The sequence below is a fragment of the Cervus canadensis genome, chromosome 8 (genome assembly GCF_019320065.1).
Source record: "Cervus canadensis isolate Bull #8, Minnesota chromosome 8, ASM1932006v1, whole genome shotgun sequence".
Taxonomy (NCBI): Eukaryota; Metazoa; Chordata; class Mammalia; order Artiodactyla; family Cervidae; genus Cervus; species Cervus canadensis.
In genome coordinates this window covers 87,220,686-87,242,636 of record NC_057393.1, presented here as the reverse complement: position 1 = coordinate 87,242,636, position 21,951 = coordinate 87,220,686, and the positions used below count along the sequence as shown (strand labels likewise).

The window sequence follows — 21,951 nt, the reverse complement described above, 5'->3', positions numbered from 1 at the left end:
AAGCAGAGCTGAGTGCTGAGCAAATGTTGCTCTGGAAACCAAACCCCGATCTAAACGCAAGGTATCCCTTCAGGAGTTCTGAAGTCTGGGTACCTTGAGGGTAACCACAGCAACAACAAACCCCCAACCCAACTGTATTAACTCAAACTCTCCATCAAAAATCTAGCAGAAGGAAAGGCATGTCCAGTTCCAGGCATAAAAGCTCGTTGCTTTATTCTCTATGGCCCTCCACCAGAAGTCTAGCTTTCAACAAAAAATTATGAGGCATATGAAAAGGCAAGAAAAAAGAGACTCCTAAAACATAAAGCCACAATCAGAGCAAGAGTCAGATATGAACCACATGTTGGCACTATCTGACTGTGGAAATTAGAATAACTTTGATTAATATGTTATGGGCTCTAATGGAAAAGGTACACAATGTGATAGATTAGATGAAAAGTTTCAGCAGAGAGATGGAAAGTTTAAAAGAGATACTCAAATGCAAATAATGGAAAACACACAAGAGAGACATGGAATGTTTTCAGCAGGCTCATCAGACTAACACAGTCGATGAAAGAATCAATGAACTCAAAGAAGGCCAATAAAAATGACCTAAACCAAAATATAAAGATAATGCTGAGTGAATTCAAAAAGAAAATATGGAGCTCCCCTGGTGGCTCAGGGGTTAGGAATCTGCCTTGCAATGCAGGGGACATAGGTCTGAGCCACTCTCCAGGAAGATCTCACAGCTGCCAGGCAGCTGAGCCACGAGCCTGTGCTCTGGAGTTCTCAACCTGAAACTACTGAGCCAGCGTGCCCCAGAGTCTATGCTCTGCAGCAAGAGAAGCCACCGCAACGAGGAGCTCTCGCACCACAACGAGAGAAAGCTCACATGCAACAGTGAAGACCCAGCATGGCTGAAAATAAATAAGCAAATAAAAATTTTAAAGACACATAGAAAAACATTACTAAGTATTCAAGAGATATATAACAATATCAAACTAACATAGGTGTTCTTTGAAATTCAGAAAGAGAGAACAGGACAAAGAAGTGTTTGAAGCCATAATGGAAAAGAAATTTCCAAAATTATGACAGATACCAAGCCACAGATTCAAGAAAGTCAGATAATACCAAGGGGGATAAATACCCAAACAAACAATAGAATAAACAAACAAATAATAATAAATCCTACACAACACTAGGCATATCATAATCGAATCACTAAAAACAAAAAGAAAAACCTTGAAGGCAGCCCCCCAAAAGGCACATTACACAGAGAAGAATAAAAGTAAAATTATAGACTTTCTGTAAGCCAGAAGACAATGGAGTGGTAGTTTTTAAAAGCAAAAATAGGGGTGGGGCAGAAACTATCAATATAGAATTCTATACCCAATGAAATGTCTTTCAAAAAGGAGAGAGAAATATTTTCTAGGCAAACAAAACTGACAGAATTCATTGCAAATAGACCTACAGTACAGAAACTGTTCAGGAAATTCAGGCAGAAGAAATACAAGTTGGAAATTTGGACTTACACAAACAAATAATGAATCAGAAATAAAATAGGTGACAATAACTATTTTTTCTTATTTTTAATTGCTCTAAAAGAGAAATTTTGCTCTAAAGCAAAAATAGTTAACAATACACTATGTGTTTTTAGCATATGTTAAATAAAATATATGACAATAATACCAAGGATACCAGGGAAGAAACTGTTGAAATTTCTCACACTATACAAGTAGTGTGTGTATACTCAGTTGCTTAGTCATGTCTGACTGTGACCCCATGGACTGTAGCCCACCAGGCTCCTCTGTCCATGGAACTCTCCAGGCAAGAATACTGGAGTGGGTTGCCATTTCCTTCCCCATCCAGGGATCAAATCCACATCTCTTGGGTCTCCTGCATTGGCAGATAGCTTCTTTACCACTAGCACCATCTGGCACAAGTAACAATATAATATTATTTGAAGGTAGATCCTGGTGAATGTAAGTTTTCTATTATTAATTTAATGTGTGTTATATGTGTTAGTCACTCAGTCATGGCTGACTCTTTGCAACCCCATGGACTATAGCCTGCCAGGCTCCTTTGTCCATGGAATCCTCCAAGCAAGAACTGGAGTGGGTTGCCATTCCCTTCTCAGGGTAGCTTCCTGACCCAGGGATTGAACCTGGGTCTCCTGAACTGCAGGCAGATTCTTTACCTTCTGAGCCATCAGGGAATCCCCATTAATGTAATAGTGGTGACTTAAAAAAAGAGACACAAATAATATTCCAATAGAAGAAATAAAATGGATTTTAAAAATAGTTCAAAGTTTTTCCTGCTACTCTTTCTTTCACTACTTTAATTAATTGCTCCCTTTGGAGATCTGCATAATATTTGGCTTATAACTTCCTATCACATGGAAAGTAGTACAGCATCCTGGTGATAAGACTAAGCTTTGGAGTTAGACCTAGGTTCTCATCCAGGCTCTGCCTCTCACTAGGTGTGTGATCTTGGACAAGGTTTACTCCTCTGAGCCTGAGTTTTCTCATGCAAAGTAAACATGGCAGGGACTTCCCTAGTGGCCCAGTGGTTAAGAATCCATCTTGTAATGCAGCAGATGTGGATTCAGTCCCTGGCCAGGAAGCCAAGACCCCACATCCCTTGGAGCAACTAATCCCATGAGCCACAACTTCTGAGCCTGTGCCACAACTAGGAAGTCCAGGGGCCACATGAGAGGAAAGAGCCTTCATGACACAACGAAGAACTTGCAGGCTGCACCTGAGACCCATCGCAGCCAGATAAATACATAATTTAAAATAATAAATAAATAGTGCTACGAAAATAAGTAAATATGGTAATGGTACCTATCTCAGAAAATGATTGTGTAGAGCAGATGAAATAATCCACATTAAGTTTTCAGTTCAGGACCAAACATATAATAAGTGCTCAATAAATAAAGGTTATTTTATTTATTTCCCTTACGACATTGCTTCAAAAGTACTTTTTATGTTTTTCTTTCCCACATTTTCCATTGGAGTGTATGCTCACCATCAGTGATACTGTATTGGTTATACTTGCACAGTTATCTTCTAATAGGTAAGTAACTAGTTAATGTAAGAACAGAAAGTGTTTTTCAGAAACAATGAGCAAAGAAAAGCCTCAGGTGGGTATTGGGTCAATAGAATTTTTCTTGTTAGACTCTCATGTACATGCCAGACCTATGCAATTACCACTAATTTTCCTGATTAAAAGTGATGTTTCCCCTCTTCTTCTCCATAAATATTTTACGATAGTAACCATCTCACTGTCATTGACCGCCTTTCTGCAACTGTGGCAGAAACAACATGGTTTGGTCAACTCAAAGTACTTTCAAAAGTGGTAGCAAAATGAAAGAAGTAATGAAAAAGTGTGTGACCTCGAAGATCTTGTCTTAAACATGAATGCGTGGTAAAGGACGCTGTTTGGAATCTTTAGGTTTATGTGTGTGCAAATTCTGCAGAACCAGAAACCTACACCCAATAATGGAGAACAAGTGCCAACTATTAGCCTTTTGTAAGGAAGGTGTTGCCCTGACTTAAACCAATTGAGCTCTGTCTTCAGGAAGCACTTTAAGGAGGGCTTCCTCACTGTTGAGTAAGAAGGTTTTCAACATTCTTTCAGTGAAGGAGTCTAGATTTGTCACCTTGGCTAAATTCCCTGAAGCCTCTCATGCAGCTTCTGTATGCCTCAAACACACACCACATGCCTGTTCTCTAAAGATTCATCAGCTACAGCCCTTTGATTCTACAGAGAAAGCTATAGAATTTTTTTTTTTTTAATGAGAGCCCATAAATACTTCTTTGACATATTAGCAGGGACACACATGACTATGTTGATGTTTGAACAACATGACTAAATCCATGTATTTATTACAGTATACTCTGGCATGGGAAAAAAGGAAAAATGAAGGAAAAAGATATAACTCTTGCACACCAGCCTTGAAGTCCTAAATGGGAAGGAAAAACAGACCCTTACTTTGAAGGCTGAGGTGTAGACAATCTGTTAGCTTTCATTCCAGCCCTCTGTCCCTTTCCAGGAGATGAATTACCGGAACTTGTATGGTTTGAGTTAAGGGAAACCCATTCCCCTGGCATGTGGGTGTTGTCCTGGGGAGTGGAAGACAAGAAAGTTGATGTGTTGGGCTATAAATCTTGACTAAAAGGGTGTTTGGGGCTATTCAGGCACTTCCCAGCAGTTATATGACACAGTTAAAAGTGGCATCACAGTGGGGCCACATGCCGTGAGCTGGCCAACTGAATGACATGAGGGTGTCACCAGTGGGGCAGACACACAGCGCGAAACAGACTGTGATCGACCCTCTCGACTTTGCGAGAAGGGCTCAGCTGCCCAGGGAGCATGGAGCAACACTCACAGCAGAACGGCTGGCTCTGCCGGTCATGCGCTGACTCCCCCACTGTGAACAGGACAGCAGGCAGCAGCGAGGCAGCGAAACAAGGCTTATTGGAAGCCAAGAAAATCAAAACACACACCACAGAAAGCCCAAGGAGGGAGTGCTGAGTAACCCGCGTGCCCAGTCTAAAATCACCCCTCCTCCATGTGCCGCCCTCCCCTCCTCCGTGACTCATCATCTCTCTAGAATAATAAAACATCACCCAGCCACCACGTCCAAGCTAGGATTTCATATCTCACAAACCAGTTTTTCAATCTTTGTGCTCTCAACTGAATGCAATTAATATGTATTGAATTACATAATCCTAACCTTGACCCTCACCCTTAACCCCTAACCCTGACCCTAACCAGGGCCCTGCATTTTGCTTGATGTTGCAGAAGGCAGGAAAAATAAGCACACCCATGGTCCCACCATTCGAGGAGTTTCCAGTCTGCTTGGGAACACGGACACATAAGACTGTGTTCTTTGTTTCTGGACAGAGTGCAGACCCTATGAACTTCTTTCTTGCACCATGCTGGGTGGCCGTGACCCGCAAACGTGGGTCTGAGAGCCTGGGAGCTGTGCTAGGTTCCTGTAAGTTTTGTGAACCTTCTGCAAACCAGTTTTTACTCCTGCGCTTGGCCATTCTGGGGATAGGATCAAGTTCATGTCTGGCTCTGTGACAGAGGGGCTTTGGGTAAGTTTCTGACCCATCCATGCAGAAGAGCTCCATGCAACACTCCACAGATATTTTTTGTTTTCCCACTGTGTGCCTGACCCTGTCCCGGAAACTAGAACATATCAGTAAACAGACAAAGATCTCTGTCCATCTGGTGGAAGAGATGATAAAATGAAAAACAAGAGAAAGACAGAGTATGTTAGAAGGTGACAAATGGTACAGCAAAAAGCAAAACATTACAGTGCGAATAGATGGGGAGGCTGGGTGTAGTAGGGACAAGTTGCAATATGAAAATTGGGTGGTCTTGGTAGATCTGACTAAGAAGGTCAAATCTGAGCAAAGCCTTGAAAGAGCTGATGGTGTGGGTCTTATCTAGCAGAGAGAAAGCTGTGAGACAACCTTATTGAAAATTTCAGAATTATAAAAAAATCAATAAACTTGATAAATCCATTCTTCAACACAGTAAGCGAAAATGACCTACAAATCAACTGAAAATGGAAAATGGAGCATCTGTCAACATTATTGAACCAAAACAATAACGCAGAGATGTTACAGCCCCCACCTTATTTCAGGATATCAAGAACTAGTCCACATGATGACCCTCTGGAGGAAGTGGTGCAGATGTCAACAAAAACTCAGATGAGAGACTTCCCTGGCAGTCTAATGGTTAAGACTCTGTGCTCCCAATACTGGGGGCACCGGTTTGATCCCCTATCATGGAACTATGATCCTGCATGTCACACAGCATGGCCAAAATAAACAAATAAATAAATAAATATATGCTATTTTAAAAAAAAGAAACTCAGAGGAGGCAGACAGAAGCCACACTAAGGTAATGGAACTAAAGAAAATAACTTCTGCTGTCTATAGCATCCCAACTGGAGATGCTTAAAGAATTCAATTCTTGTATTAAGTGTCAAGACCTGCATTTTAAACACAGAGATGGTGACATTAAGTAAACATGGCACTCTGGCCCTTCATATCACACACATATGTCGTGTTTATTGCTGGCAAGTGGACTAAACCTTTTAAACACAACTAGAATGGCATGTCTAAAGCCATTCACCTTTTCTAAGCTAATGAAGTATTAACAGCCTGAAAGTGGTTGTGACTGTGGAATTGTCTCTTAAATACCACTCCACGGAATAGCATACTACAAGGCTCCCCCAAATACCTACACTTACATATACTGACCTGCGGTCAGTGAGTATACTTTGTCATTTACAAACAGGCATGGAGGGCCCACTATACCAAAAGCACTTTTCGGTTCTGGCCTTTGACTTCTGTGAAGCCTCTATGTTGCTGATCACTCCTTCCTTCTTGAAAGGACTTCTCTTCTTGTTTCTCATTTCTCTGTACTTTACCTTGTTTCATGAGTCACTTCTGTTCCTCCTCCACCTAAGTCTTAAATGCTGACGATCCAAGTTGGAAGCAAAGAAGTCTTTTGGAAGGATTCTCTGTGGAGACCCTTTCCTGCACATCTTGTTGACCCAGCAACTCCTATCACAGAAATCTGTCTTCTGGAAACACTCATGTGCACCAGTATTTGAGTTATGAAATTGAATGTACTGGCATCTGATATTTCTTGTCTGCTCTCCCTTTCTTCTGTCTCTGACTCCAGTCTCTAAAGTTTGGTTAGAACTTGAGCGGCAGACAAGAGCCAAGCCTCAGTGACTGGAGGGTTTGCATCCCTCTGGCCACTGTACCTAGTTCATGAATGAACACAGGACACAAAACGAGTCAATGAGACTTCCCAAGACCTAGGCTAAAACCCTAGGAGAGATGCCTTCTCTTCTTTCTGGGATTATTAGCTGGATGAATTCTGTAAACAAAGAACCAATCTAAGAATGATGCCAGAAGAGGAAACATAAAAACAGAATTTTGATACTGTCATTTAAGGCTCTGGATCACACCATCAGTTACGCATGCGAGTATGCTAAGTCACTTCAGTTGTGTCCAACTCATTGCAACCCTATGGACTGTAGCCCTCTAGGCTCCTCTGCCCATGGGATTCTCCAGGCAAGAATACTGGAGTGTGATGCCATGCCTTCCTCCAGGGGATCTTCCCAACTCATGGATGGAACCCTTTTCTCTCATGTCTCCAGAATTGGCAGGCAGGTTCACTAGCACCATCTGGGAAGCTCTAGTTATGTGAACCAATAAATCCCCTTTTTTCATTATGCCAGTTACATCTGGGTTTCTGAAGTTTGTGAACACAGAAATCCTAACTACCACAGGAAAAAAAAGTGGAAACAAACTAAATGTCTTCAATGAGGGAATGGCTAGTCAAACTATGGTGTGTGCTGTGGAATACTCTGCAGCATAGAAAGAAGAGGCAATGTTATACATACTGTCATGGAAGTTCTCTAAGATATATTTTTAAGCAAAAAAAAGTAAGTGAAATGTGTAAAGAATGATCTCATTAATATTTTAGATTGTGTGTGTGTGTGTGTGTGGTGTGTGTTGGAGCAGGGCATGGAACTGATTCCAGTATTCTTGCCTGGAGAATTCCATGGACAGAGGAGCCTGGTGGGCTACAATACATAGGGTCGCAAAGAGTTGGACATGACTGAATGACTCATGGTGTGTGTGTGTGTGTGTGTGTGTGTGTGTATGGTGTGTGTGTGTATGTGTGTATGGTGTGTGTGTGTGTGTGTGTGTGTGTGGTGTCTGCACTTCCCCCATATGTCTTTTTATTCTGGCCCTAATTAATGAGATCACCTAATCACTGGAATACCAGATGGGAACACTCCCAGACATGGCTCTTCTTCCCACAGTCCACTTCTCTCAACATCCCCATGGTCACTAAATGTTATCAGCTCCACCTTCTAAACACCTCCTGGATTTGTCCCTTCTCCTTGTCCTCATTTCTGCCTCTGCTGCCCAAGCCCTCATTATGAGTGGCCTGGCTTATTACTATACACATCTACCCAATCACCAAGACTCCACGCTTCCTTATCTTTCATTCTCCCCCACAAAGAGATGTTTCTAAATGCAGTTCTGAGCCTGTAATTCCTCCGCCTGACAATCTCCAGCAGATACATTAATAGGAAAAATGTCCAAACTCAGGGGCAAGGCATGCTCGGTCTTCTCTGATCTGCCTCATGACGGCACCTCCAGTTTGACCTTCTCACCATTCCCCTCCCCACATCCCACACGTAGCAAACATCTGGCAGCTTCCAGAGCACACCAAGCCTTCTCTCACTTCACCGCCTTTGCAGAGGCAGCTTCCTCTGCTTTAGCTCACTTTTCCCCGCCTTCCTTTCCTGCCTCACTCCCTCTTTCTTCAAAGATCAAGGGAAGCATCCCTGTTTCTGATTCTCCTAGAATTCTCCTAGAGGGATGGGGTACCATTCTTACGTATACTCTTGAAATGCTCTGCCCCGGCCACCTCCCTTGTCCTACTTTACTGTAACAATCCCTTTACTCATGTGACTTCTTTCCAGAGTCCCTAAACAGGGGGGTCACAAAGTATAGGCTCAGAACAGAATCCTGCTCTATCATTTTATAGCTGTGAGACTTCGGGGCAATTAACTTGATTTCTGTGCCTCTGTTTCTTCATCTGTACAATGAACTGTACGCAGCCACAAAATTGTTGTGAAGATTAAGCAGGTCCATCTACACAGAGTGCTGGAAATAGTGCCTGGCTTATGGAAAGCACCCAATAAGGACTGCTTTCATTCATATTATTAACCATCTTTGTGTCTAGTCCAATGACTGGCATGTAAGAGATGCTCAATAAATGAACAATTACTTTTTAAAACAAGTATTTTGAAAAAAATACTTCTGTAGAAGCATTCATTCCCCAAGATGTGGTTCCATTTTAAGGTGAGACTTTATACCAGGACACATAAAATAAAGGAAAATGCCATTTAGAAACCAATTTCAAATAACTTAAATGATAATTGCAGTCTTCCAGAACACAGCCACTCATCACAGCTTTGGGGCCATCATTCACACAGCTTTATGTAAAAACCACCTCATCCATCAATTTTAACATCATGAATGGTAAAAGTGCTATCCCCCACTCTAACACTCTTTAGAATTTCATTTGTAACACAATTTGGAAATGTTGGCAGAATGATTCTCTGGCAGGACTATTTTTTCAAGTCCTACTTCTCCAACTAAAAATTACTAAAAATTTCAAGACAAGATGGTCTCCAAGAACTTTTTCATTACCAGTGGGAGAGCACGAAACCTTTGTCACCTTTGTTCCTGTCACAACCAAATCGTCCTTCCTTGGATCATGCTTCACTGTCCCCCAAAGATCCATGCATATCCACGATGCTACAAATTCATTACATCAGAAGAATGACTGCTGGTGAGACAGGCTGAGACCTGGGACCCTCTGCGGCAACACTTGTACCTGGACGACTGCCTCCTCGAGCAACAGAATACAAAGAAACTACAAGGGACTGACAATAACTGTGTGTGTGCGTCTGCTGAAGCTCCAATACTTTGGCTCCTTGATGTAAAGAGTCAACTTACTGGAAAAGACCTTGATGCTGGGAAAGATTCAAGGCAGGAGGAGAAGGCAGCGAGAGACAATGAGATGGTTGAATGGCATCACCAATTCCATGGAAATGAGTTTGCGCAAACTCTGGGAGATAGTAAACGACTGGGAAGTCTGGCGTGCTGCAGTTCGTGGGGTCACAAAGAGTCAGACACAACTGAGCAACTGAACAACAATGTGCTGTGCACACCTGGAGCGAATTGTAGGTAACGAGATACACGGAGACCAAAGAGCCCGACGGCCACTGCGGAGGAGCCAGACGCGAAAGCAGGGTACCATGCATGCCCCCCGCACATAGCCACACCAAAGGTGAGCAAACCCCCTGAGCCTCTCCTCCAGCCCAACTCCTGGACACTCCCCTACCCTCACCCTAAATAAGGAGCTAACTTCCCTCTCCCCACCTCGAAGAGTGAGCAAGAGAAACTGTTATTTGGTCTGCTATCCCCTGCTGCAGCAGGGGCCCCAATAAAGCTTTGCCTGACCTCTGATCAATTCCTATTGATTAAGGAGGCCAAGAACTCTGGTCAGTAACAATGGGACAGAAGAGAGAGAGGAAAGGGATTGAGAGGCTAAGGGAGAGAGGACAGAGGGGCCTAACTCCTTGAAGGGGTTAAATTGAAAGAGGTGTGTGGTTGGAGCAACAGACCTCACGGGATGGAATATGTGGGGACCCTTCTTTCCCTCCGCTGCTCGTCTCCCCCATCCAAGAGCCCCATCCACAAGGAATGTTTCATCCTCTGTGTCAATGCATGCATGTGTATGCTCAGTTGCTTGGTCATATCTGACTCTTTGCAACCTCATGGACTGTAGCCCGCCAGGCTCCTCTGTCCATGGGATTCTCCAGGCAAGAATGCTGGAGAGGGTTGCCATTTCCTCCTCCAAGGGATCTACCCAACCCAGGATCAAACCTGAGTCTTCTGCATCTCCTGCATTGGTGGGCGCATTCTTTACCACTGTGCCACCTGGGAAGATGACTGAGTCAATGCAACCGAATCCTTCCTGCTGAGCTCTGGCCCAGAACTCATGACGTCCCACTTTTCAGCAGATCTGGCAGACAGAGGAGACCAGCCAACATTCATCTTGCAGACCTCGGGGGGATTTGGGAACTGGAGGAGGGAGAGAGTAACACGCAGGCAGGCTCTCTGGAAGCCATCTATTTCACCCTCTGGACCCCAGAGCTTTGATCTCGCTCCACAGATCATCTCTCTGTAATCATATCACATCTTTCTTTCCACCCATAAAGCCTGAAAGATTAGGGACAACTGACTTATGATAATAATAACAAGTCCAATATTCACGCAGCTCGTTTCTTCCAAGGAAACTGGAGGCCCTTCCAAGTTCTCCCCATTCATCTTGCAGCCCTTCTGCCAGGCTAACAGCAGTTTTGCTATTTAGCAAAACAGGAGCCGGGCTGGGGAAAGAGCTTAGAGATTTTGCGATGGTAAATGAGAGGACGATGGTAAATAAGTCAGACATTGATGAGTCTACTGAACAAACAAAATTTCATATTGTGCAATGAATCCCCCTAAAGAGCAGTATTCCCTGCAAAAACAATATTGGAGGTTTCTAGAAAGACTCTAAGAAATATGTTAAATAGACACAATTTTTTTTACAGATATCTTAAAATGTGGAGAAAGAACAGAAAGTAGCCGTTGAGGTTGGCAGGCAGGATCTTTACAGGAAACATTAACTGTGACCTTCCTCATCGCCACTGTTTTCTACTGGCCTGTCTTTCCAAGAAGACCTTAAAGACCTTTCTTTAACTATGTTTTTTACCAGGGAATCAGATCTCGTGTCTTATTCCAGAAAATTTGCTGCTCTGCCAAGATAGAGTGAGCAGGCATCAGATGGAGCCAGGGATGTTTCAGGACTAACTTGCTAATTCAGGGTGCTGATTCTTCCAGCTTTTGTCTCACTTGCTTTTTTTTCTTTTAGACTCTGCTATTATGGCCATCCTAAAAGCAGACTATTCAAATTATACTTGCTAAGGCTCTCTCAATTAGAGGAGACGGGAATGCTGTCACTATGGTTCTCTCTGAAATTATTGGTGCTTCAGAAAGATGACAGCAAGTGGAACCCAAATGCCTGCAGCACCGGGTTTATTTTTTACAAGTTTTGATTATATATTAGGGTATAGCAAATTAACAATGTTGTGACAGTTTCAGATGGACAGCAAAGGGGCTCAGTCATACATATATATGTATCCATTCTGTCCCCAACTCCCCTCACGTCCAGGCAGCCACATAACATTGAGCAGAGCTCCTCGTGCTATACAGTAGGTGCTTGTCCGTTATCCATTTTAAACACAGCAGTGTGAACATGTTAATTCCTTAGGAAGCATCACTATGAACAAAGCTAGTGGGGGTGATGGAATTCCAGTGGAGCTATTTCAAATCCTGAAAGATAATGCTGTGAAAGTGCTGCACTCAATATGCCAGAAAATTTGGAAAACTCAGCAGTGGCCACAGGACTGGACAAGGTCAGTTTTCATTCCAATCCCAAAGAAAGGCAATGCCAAAGAATTCTCAGACTACCGCACAATTGCACTCATCTCTCATGCTAGCAAAGTAATGCTTAAAATTCTCCAAGCCAGGCTTCAACAGTACATGAACCATGAAATTCCAGATGTTCAAGCTGGATTTAGAAAAGGCAGAGAAACCAGAGATCAAATTGCCTTCATCTGCTGGATCATCAAAACAGCAAGAGAGTTCCAGAAAAACATCTACTTCTGCTTTATTGACTACACCAAAGACTTTGACTGTGTGGATCACCACAAACTGTAGAAAATTCTTAAAGAGATAGGAATACCAGACCACCTGACCTGCCTCCTGAGAAATCTGTATGGAGGTCAAAAAGCAACAGTTAGAACTGGGCATGGAACAACAAACTGGTCCCCAGTCGGGAAAGGAGTACATTAAGGCTGTATATTGTCACCCTGCTTATTTAACTTATATGCAGACTACATCATGTGAAATGTTGGGCTGATGAAGCACAAGCTGGAATCAAGACTGCCAGGAGAAATATCAATAACCTCAGATATGCAGATGACACCACCCTTAGGGCAGGAAGGGAAGAAGAACTAAAGAGCCTCTTGATGAAAGTGAAAGAGGAGAGTGAAAAAGTTGGCTTAAAACTCAACATTCAGAAAACTAAGATCACCACATCTGGTCCCATCATTTCATGGCAAATAGATGGGGAAACAATGGAAACAGTGACAGACTTTATTTTCTTGGGTTCCCAAACCACTGCAGATGGTGACTGCAACCTTGAAATTAAAAGACACTTGCTCCTTGGAAGAAAAGTTATGACCAAACTAGACAGCATATTAAAAAGCAGAAACATTACTTTGCCAACAAAGGTCTGTCTAGTCAAAGCTATGGTTTTTCCAGTAGTAATGTACGGATGTGAGAGTTGGACTATGAAGAAAGCTGAGCACCAAAGAATTGATGCTTTTGAACTGTGGTGTTGGAGAAGACTCTTGAGAATCTCTTGGACTGCAAGGAGATTCAACCAATCAATCCTAAAGGAAATCAGTCCTGAATATTCATTGAAAGTACTGATGCTGAAACTGAATCTCCAATACTTTGGCCACCTGATGGGCAGAGCCAACTCATTAAAAAAACCCCGATGCTGGGGAAGATTGAAGGCAGGAGGAGAAGGGGACAATAGAGGATGAGATGGTTGGATGGCATCACTGACTCAATGGACATGAGTTTGAGTAAGCTCCAGGAGTTGGTGATGGACAGGGAAGCCTGGCGTGTTGCAGTTCACGGGGTCACAAAGAGTCAGATACAACTGAGCGACTGAACTGAACTGAACTGAACTGAACATGTCAATCCCAAACTGCCTATCTCTTTTCCCCTTCTTTTCCCGCTGGCAATCACAAGTTTGCTAAGTCTGTGAGTCTGTTTCTGCTCTGTAAGTAAAGACTATTAATTTATTAACAGTTTCAGACTATGTACCATCAGGCTCCACCCTCCTCATTATTCTATGCATAGGGTGGCACTAATTGCCCACATGGGCAGGAAGAAGAGCAACAGGTCTGTGTAAATGCTTCCTCTCCTGCCAGCAAGCCCTCTCGATCTGGACATCTGCCCCTACCGGACATTTTAGCAGTAGCCATTTCTCAACTGACCAGCAGGCTGATCAGTGGGGAGGCTGCCGTCCCCCCAGCAAATGAAAATCCCTGTTCCTATTGCAGAAGTGGAATCACTTAAGAAGACTATTACCGGAGGAGCTCACCCTTCTCTGCTAAGCTCTTGTTCACTCGGCACCTGGCGCTAATACAGGAGGCTACTGAAACAAACGGTTCAGGACAGAAAAGCAGCCACACTACTTCATGTCCTAAGCAGGGTGTGACTTTTCTTTTTCTACTTATGATGGCTTTAAAAGTCCTACCTCATATTTAGACAGCACATGTTACTTAAACCTTTCTCTTCTTGGAGAAGGAAATGGCAACCCACTCCAGTATTCTTGCCTGGAAAAGTCCACGGACAGAGGAGCCTGGCGGGTTGCAGTCCATGGGATTACATGCCTAAGCATGAGTATGCATGAAGAGGGTGGAGGGAGATGGGTTGGTAGCAATAAACTGGTAGAACTCAAACAAACAAAACCTTCTCTTCTACTTAACATTAATCAATCCTCTCACCTGGTGAGACTGGCATCATTATGTATAATTTTCTAAGATACTAGGGTTCAGGAAAGAATATACATATTACCAAGTCAAGATATAAATAATGCCAGAGTGAGGAATTCAAACTATTCCAACCCATTTTGCATCTGATAATAAGCTCTTATTGCTATGAGTAGTAAAATTATTTACAACTTCATCAATGCTTTCAAGATCAAAGGAGACAATTTTACATTTATTATGTGAGATCATGGACATTTAGACATAATGAAGAAAAACAGATTATGGAAGCCTGTGACTTGAATCATTAGAAAAATGTAATAAATTTATCAAGACTAAACAGACCCCAGACAAATGGAAAACAAACCTTTGTGGGTTAAAGACCAAAGCTGAAACTTGGGAATAAAATGTGGAAACTAGGGTGGGCTGCCAAAGTGATATAATTGGAATATTTGAATTTTTGTCACTTAGAACAAGAGGAAGCCAGGTGAAGGAAAGGACAGGTAATAAATACAGAAATTAATAGAACTAATTCAATAGAAGTTAAAAATGAAATTCAGGAAAAGAACCTTCGAATTTAAAAATGATTACCCAAAAGGGGGAATAGGACATCATCAGGGCAGAAAACCATGCCTGCTATATTAAATGGAGCATGTGAGGAAAGAGTTTTCCAAATTCTTTTCCTAACTTCTGTTTACACTCCAGCTTTGTTACAGGGCTCAGAGCACATACACTCAGACCAGTATTCCAAGGAGCTTACCTTCCTTTGTTAAATGTTAGGTACTACTCCCATATATTTGCCTGAACTGTGATTAGGGTTTCCCACTGCCCATGGGTGAACTTACACCAGATGAAATCTTGACCTGAGACAAGCTAAGGGAAAGAAAGTATTCCAAGAGTCACAGCTCCCTGGTTCCACTTTACCTCCAGAGGCAAAATGCTAAGTTTTTTTTAAAAAAGAAAATTAGTCTGGTTGCTAATTTTTAATTCCAAGCACTTTGAGATCTATGAAGTTCCACAATGAGATTGTTAACAGAGACAAAGATCATAAAATTTCAAGCAACACAAATGGCTAATTTATGCTAATTAGTGATTTTTGGCAAATAACATGGCATACGTCCATTCCATGGGGAATGCTCCTCAAATGGCAGCAAGAGTGTGACATGCATATGAAATTCAATTTAATATAATGCTATAATTTTTTTAAAGAAAATGTTTCAACCTCTTAAAGCATTTAGTGAGAAATGCACCTTTTCTATTTTGAAATGAAGAAAAGAGCTTAACTTGCCTTGCTGAATAAAATGGACACCATGAAGAAATCCAGTAAGAAACTCTCTGAAATATCTTTGTAGTCGAAATGGAAAAAGATCACTGTGAAGCCCAAGTGAGTAAACTGGTGGACTGGGTTACAGAAAGAGGTCCGCAGCAGCTTCATGCCTGCAATGACCATCAGAAAAATGTCCCAGCTGTTGAAAAGGAAAGAAAGGAGATGATCAGTGGTGGTCCACACGCTGCTGGGTGAGTTACAACGGCTCACGAGTCTTGAGTGCTTACTGTGAGTTATGCACATTACAAAAAGCCAAGACGGTGGGTTATTATCTTCATTTTACAGAGGAGTAAACTGAGTCTCAGAGTTTCAGTCATTTATCTCACGGGGTGACAGCAGGATTGAAACTGGATCCCAAGGGACTCGCCAACACAGACTCTGCCACTAGAGGCAGCTTCCTCACTATGCTCAGAACTTTGCAATCAAGGGCACAGAGCTTCCTGGGAGCTTTTCTGAAGGAGCTACTACATTGTCAAGTTCCACGAGAAGCTTGGTGGCAAGTGAGAAAGCAGAGCAGGTTGTCCTTGTTAGCATCAGCTCAGTGCAAGCCTTTTAAAAAATTACAAAATCTCACTGAATCAATGCCGTAACAGTGCGAAGTGTTAGTCAGTCTTGTCTAACTCTTTGCGACGCCATGGACTATAGCCTGCCAGGCTCCTCTGTCCATGGAACTCTCCAGGCAGGAATACCACAGTGGGTTGCCATTCTTTTCTCCAGGGGATCTTCCTGATCCAGGGATCGAACCCAGGCCTCCTGCATTGTAGGCAGATTCTTAAACGTCTGAGTAACAGTAGCTAATATTAAATTCTGAAATGAGGAAAAATCCCACTGTCTCAATAAGACTGTTTTTACTTTACATATTCATTGCAATGTTTTCCACCATATTTGTTGTCTTTGTAAACATAAGCTTTCTGATCTTTTTTTTCCCCACTAAAAATTATATCAACAACATGACCCAGGACCCCACGCCCTAGACCTTCTGAGTTACGAAACAGGACAGAGGCAGACCCGCAAAGAAATAGCAGGACTCTGCTGTGAGGACCAAACTCCTCAGTTCTCCTGTCCAACTATTCTGGGGGCAGGTGCTATGTGCACAATTCTAGCAGACAACAAGGTCAACAATCTACCTACCTTGAGACGGGAAGGTAACTGATCAGTGCTCAGAACAGCCAGAAAGAGCACACCACTACCTCCTTGAGGGGTCAGTCCTTTTGAAAGAAAGTCTTGCACATTTTAACCAGATTTCCCACTAGTTTGAACATCCTATTTGGTAACTCAAAAGAAAAAGACGTGGAAATATGTTCCAGAGAACAGTTGCACTTAAAAGAGAGGTTTCCTTTTTAAAAAATTTTATGAACATATAGTTGATTTACAATGTGGGGATAATTTCTGCTGTACAGCTAAGTGACTCACTTATACCCTTATCAGCATTAATAATACCTCAGGATCCAGGCAGTAAAAGCATGTCTCCTAAGTCTTGGCATCTATCAAGTACAAAATTGTCATTTTTGTCATCAAAAAGATCTAATGGTAGTATTTTCATTGGCCTTTGGCCTCAATCTAATAATTTATACACTTTCAGACCTAGTGTTGCAATCGATTCTACCCTGTCCCTGAGTGAGGTCTGGCCAAAGCACTGTGTGGACTTAGATTTGGCTTCTGAGAAAAACTAGCCCTGATTCCATGCAGATTTGGGGAGAGTGGGAAGGTGTTTAGTAACCTCTATTCCTTCAGCGAGGCTGAGCACTGCTCTATAACCCCTTTCTTCTCCAGTAGAAACTAATGGCCATGATGAACATACAGTATGAAAACAGGACTCAGGCCCATCTGCCTTTGATGACAGCCCAGGATATGAGAATGCCTATGACACAGCCAAAGTTCTTGGGGCAAAGGGACCCAAAGATAAGGTGTCCCAAGGCTAGGGATATTCTGGTTTTCAAAGGAGAGGAGTGGGTTTTCTCGGTTATTCAGGCAAAAATCTAGATGAGGGTTAACTCTAAACTTTGTTTTCCATGACTATGACTAAAATGGACAGCACCCATTTTATATTTATTAATGACAACTGGCGAAGACTAAGAGAGAGCTTACGGAGTGATGCTTGTGGCTTTTCTAACACTGCAATAGCAATGGTTACAGCCAATGGTTCACAGATGGTTGTAGGCTTAGCTGAAGATTTTATAAAGGCTTCAGTAGCAGTCAGTGAACAATGGCCTGGGACAGAGGCAAAGCATCCCTTTAAATCACACTGGCAGATGCCTAACAAGACCCCATGAGGCACCCACTCATTATTTACCAGCCCCCACTCAATCATCCATCCATCCGTCCATCCTCCTACCATTTCCTGTTATTACAAGTTGAATAAGAAACAGTGCCTGCCATTGAGGAGTTCACAATCTAGTACCGTGGTTCTCTATGAGGGTCAGGTGTGGGCTGGGCTTACCCAGGTCTCTAGGTCTCTAGGAGATACTGACACATGGCCTCCTGCTGTCCTGTTTGAGAACAGCTGGTCTAGCGGGATGCTTGAGCTCTTTAGAGTCTTTAGATTTTACAGATTTTAGAGAGACTTTTTGAGTCTTCAGATGGATGCCTCAAGAATATAAAGGAATCATCACTTTGGGCTCTGAGAAAAAGAATTCTGTGGGTATCATCTGGGAGTTAAGAGTATTTGCAGGTACATAGGTAAGGTGCCACTTCTTTAGTGTCTTGAAAAAAATGACAGGAGATAGAGATTAATACTACTTCAAACTGGACTATCAATGAATTGTGAATTGTTTATTCGACTCTTCATAATTCCTAACCTTTATATCCATCCTCCATCAACAGCCAGAGCTGCTTGGCCTCAACTGGCAGGCTTAACTCTCAAGGTCCTGGTCCTGATGTTGGGAAGTGAGAACTCTCAGTGCTTTTGCTGATTATCCCAGGGCAGCCCTGGTACTTGGCTGGCTGTTTTGGTTCTGACTGTGAATCCTTGTTTGGGAAACTGAGGATCTACCTTGTCCCAGAATGTCCTCATGGCGTCAGCCAAAATGGTACCACACTGGAAACACCTGCCACTAGAAAAGCACTGGATGTTCTAGACGTAGGGTTATCTCATGCATGGGGCCCCACCCAAACTGAAAGGTCTGCAGTCGCATCAGCTGCCTTCTCTGTCTAGTAAGACTAAACCTTCATCACTGGATCTGAAGTCTAGGAGTTTAATTACCAAACGGTATGGACTTCTTGGGCTTCCCAGGTGGCACTAGTGGTAAAAAAAAACCCACTTGCCAAGGCAGGAGACATAAGAGACATGGGTTTGATCCCTGAGTCAGGAAGATCCCCTGGAGGAGGGCATGACAACCCACTCCAGTATTCTTGCCTGGAGAATCCCATGGACAGTGGAGCCTGGCGGGCTGCAATCTATAGGATTGCAAAGTCGGACATGACTGAAGTGACTTAGCACACACATATGGACTTCTTGCCCTGGCCTGATTGAACCAGGTCTGGACTAGAAGGAAAGCAGAGTCTGATAAAGACAGGAAGGTTATAGGGTCATTTCATTTAGCGTCTGCTTTGAGTGACCATGAATCTACTCAAGGTCCAACCAAGAAATCACATGACTTTTATCTGAGTTTGCTTTATCTTTGACAAATACTGATTAATTTGTTCTCATCACACCCCTAAAGGAAGACTAGGCCTGCTTGGCATTACACATAAGGGTTGATATGGTCATGTCATGACTCAGAAGCAAATCTGAGAAGAAATCTCTTTTACATCCTCCTCCTCTATTAACTCATTGGCAGAACTGTCAACCTTTTGTAGGAAAAACACATCCACAAATTATCACGTAGACTTTCATTTGTAAATTCAGAGTTCATTTTAAAATACAACATTTTGCAAAAACATGAGCATTTTGATGACATGAAGTCTCTTTGTGGTCCATTTTTCCTTTTAATTACAAGGCTTCTCCTGATAAATGCAGAGAGAACAGTGACAGTGATTAATTTCCCCCTCCCTCAAGCACAAAATGATAGAGTCTTTGCTAAATGAAATGACATGAGGCAATTCATAGAGTTGTAAGCATGATCGTCAGAACTCCAGGAACCCCGGGATCACACTGTGCTGCCATTATCTCGTTAAGGCTTCTGACTAAGGTTCCACAGGATGACTCTCAAATCTATTGACAATTTATTTCCAAGATCACTTCAAGCAGACCTAACTCTGTTTGCACCCCAGTCTTTCAACAATAACCATCTAGCCACAGCAAGTTTGAGTAAAAGGCCACCATGGCTTACTGATACTTGGCCCATCATTAGTAGACAGAAGTTGGCTTTTGCTGCAGCCTGTTCAGAGAAAATGCACTAGATTTTGAAAACATGTTGATTCAAATCATGGTGTGAATAAACTTCTCCACTTACTGGGTACCAAGTCGCCGGTAATTGCTTATTGAAAACGCATCCGTTGTGAGGGCATTCAAAATGATTGCTGGGTACAAGATGTATTTTTCAAAACACTGAAGCCAAACATAGAGTCTTTCAAACCACATTAAATGGGCAACATCTGAAAGAAACACAAAACCACTGAGAACAGCCACCAATCAAATTATTTTTCTTAAGTACATGTGATAATAAGTGATACTCTCCTTCCTTTCATTCAAAAGCTGCAGAACTCTAGATACATGATAGACCAATTTTCTTTCTAAGCAGGCGCTTTTTGCTTTGTTTCTACATTGTTCATAAATAATAATATACAGTATAGGCCAGTTTCCTAATTTTTCAAGTCAATTGATTTTTTCATATTATTACTGGAACCAATGAAATCAGCTGTCACATCACATCAAAGCATCACAGAGTGAGTGAGGTGAGAAAGTGAAGGATGGAGACTTGGGGAACAATCTCATGGACCTGTCTCCTCTTAAGCTTGGCGTTGCTTCTGAGTCTGGGGCTTATTTCTGGGCTCTCTCTTTTGTCATCTATAAATCCACAATCAAATCCCTGGCCATCTATATATGTACCAGAAAGCTGATCCCCAATCTCCTGTCACCATGAACGTATTAAATTTCTGTGAGTCTTCACAATGAAGGAAGTATCATGGAAGGAAGGTTCATTTTCACAAGGGCTAAAGTTTTAAGTTATACCAATCTGGGTTTGCATTCAGACTCTACCAACCACTAGTGTGTGGTCATGGACAGTTGCCTTCATCTTTCTTAGCCTCAGTTTTGTATGTTCTGTTCATCCTTCCTACTACTCACAGTGAAGAAATCAGCTCTCCTGCCCATGATGGGGTAAATGCAGTAGCTCTTACCCATCTCTTCCCACTTCTCTCTCTGGGGAGAAGTGGATGGTCCAACTGGTCAGAGCACACACGTCCTTAGGTCATAGCATTGGGGATAGGAAAACACCGCACCCCTGCCCTCCTTGGCTTTCCTTCTCCATGGGGAGTGCACAGCAGGTTTAGATCCTCAGGTGGGCCCATCTCACCACCCCCAACTCCCTGCAGATCTCTGTCTGCTAGTAACTGAGGGGCTGAGGCAGACCCCAGCCCACCATTAGAGCTGGGCAAATGGGCCAGACACGGCAGGACTCAAAGCCTAAATCTGCCGAGAGGGAAGGGGACCCCATCAAACCTCTGGAATCATAGCCTCCTTCAACAATTTATAAGTTAAAAAACTTACACCCCAATAGCTTATAATGAAAAACCAACAGAGCCTGGTAGGCTTTACACTGTTTGAATGACACAAGGATCAATTCATGAAAAACAAACAGCGGACACACACTGTACAGAGGGACACAGCAGGAACATAAATGCGCCGTTCCTGCCAGGTTTCCTATCCAGGATTAGAGACAAATTAGCATTCCCAACCGGCTTCACTGGGACTTCATGTGATGGGCACAGAAAGCAACACACACACACACACACATTCTACTTCCTCCTTTATGTGGTTTAAATTCTATATAAGAATATATACGTTTATAACTCAAAAACACAGAGGCTATCCTCACATGATTGAGATTATGAGAAGAGGTTTGGCATTCAGAAATCTTGCTTGAAAATAATTAATTTGAATGAGATAGGCATCATGTGAATGGACAGAGTAAACACTTTATCACATGGGAACCAGCAAGAATAAATACCCCAGTGATCAGCTTAACAATCACAAGAGAGATACAATGAGAAATTATCAAATTAAAGACAAATTTTACTTAAAAATGAAACAGGGAGGAAGTGTTAAAGGAAAAATAGTTCAAGAATAAGGATATTGGGAAAGAATTCAACTTTGAGTATTCTTAATGGTCAATGTGCAATGTTTTCTGGTCAGGGTTTAAAAATGGGTTAATTAATAAGGAATGAAGTTTATGATATATAATTGGCCTCCCTAGTCGCTAAGACAGTAAAACATCTGCCTGCAATGCAGGAGACCTGGGTTCGATCCCTGGGT

General features: G+C 42.5%; 1 protein-coding gene across 3 annotated transcripts in view; it reads right to left on the bottom strand.

Annotated features, from left to right (window-relative positions):
- PCNX2 (pecanex 2) overlaps positions 1–21,951 on the bottom strand; it is a 302,174-nt gene that overhangs the window by 117,327 nt on the left and 162,896 nt on the right. For all 3 annotated transcript variants that reach the window (XM_043477085.1, XM_043477087.1, XM_043477086.1), the window contains 2 exons: positions 19,931–20,072; positions 15,498–15,675 (listed from right to left, as the gene is read on the bottom strand). In XM_043477085.1, coding sequence (XP_043333020.1) covers positions 15,498–15,675; positions 19,931–20,072 — 320 coding nt within the window. The remainder of the gene's footprint in view (positions 1–15,497; positions 15,676–19,930; positions 20,073–21,951) is intronic.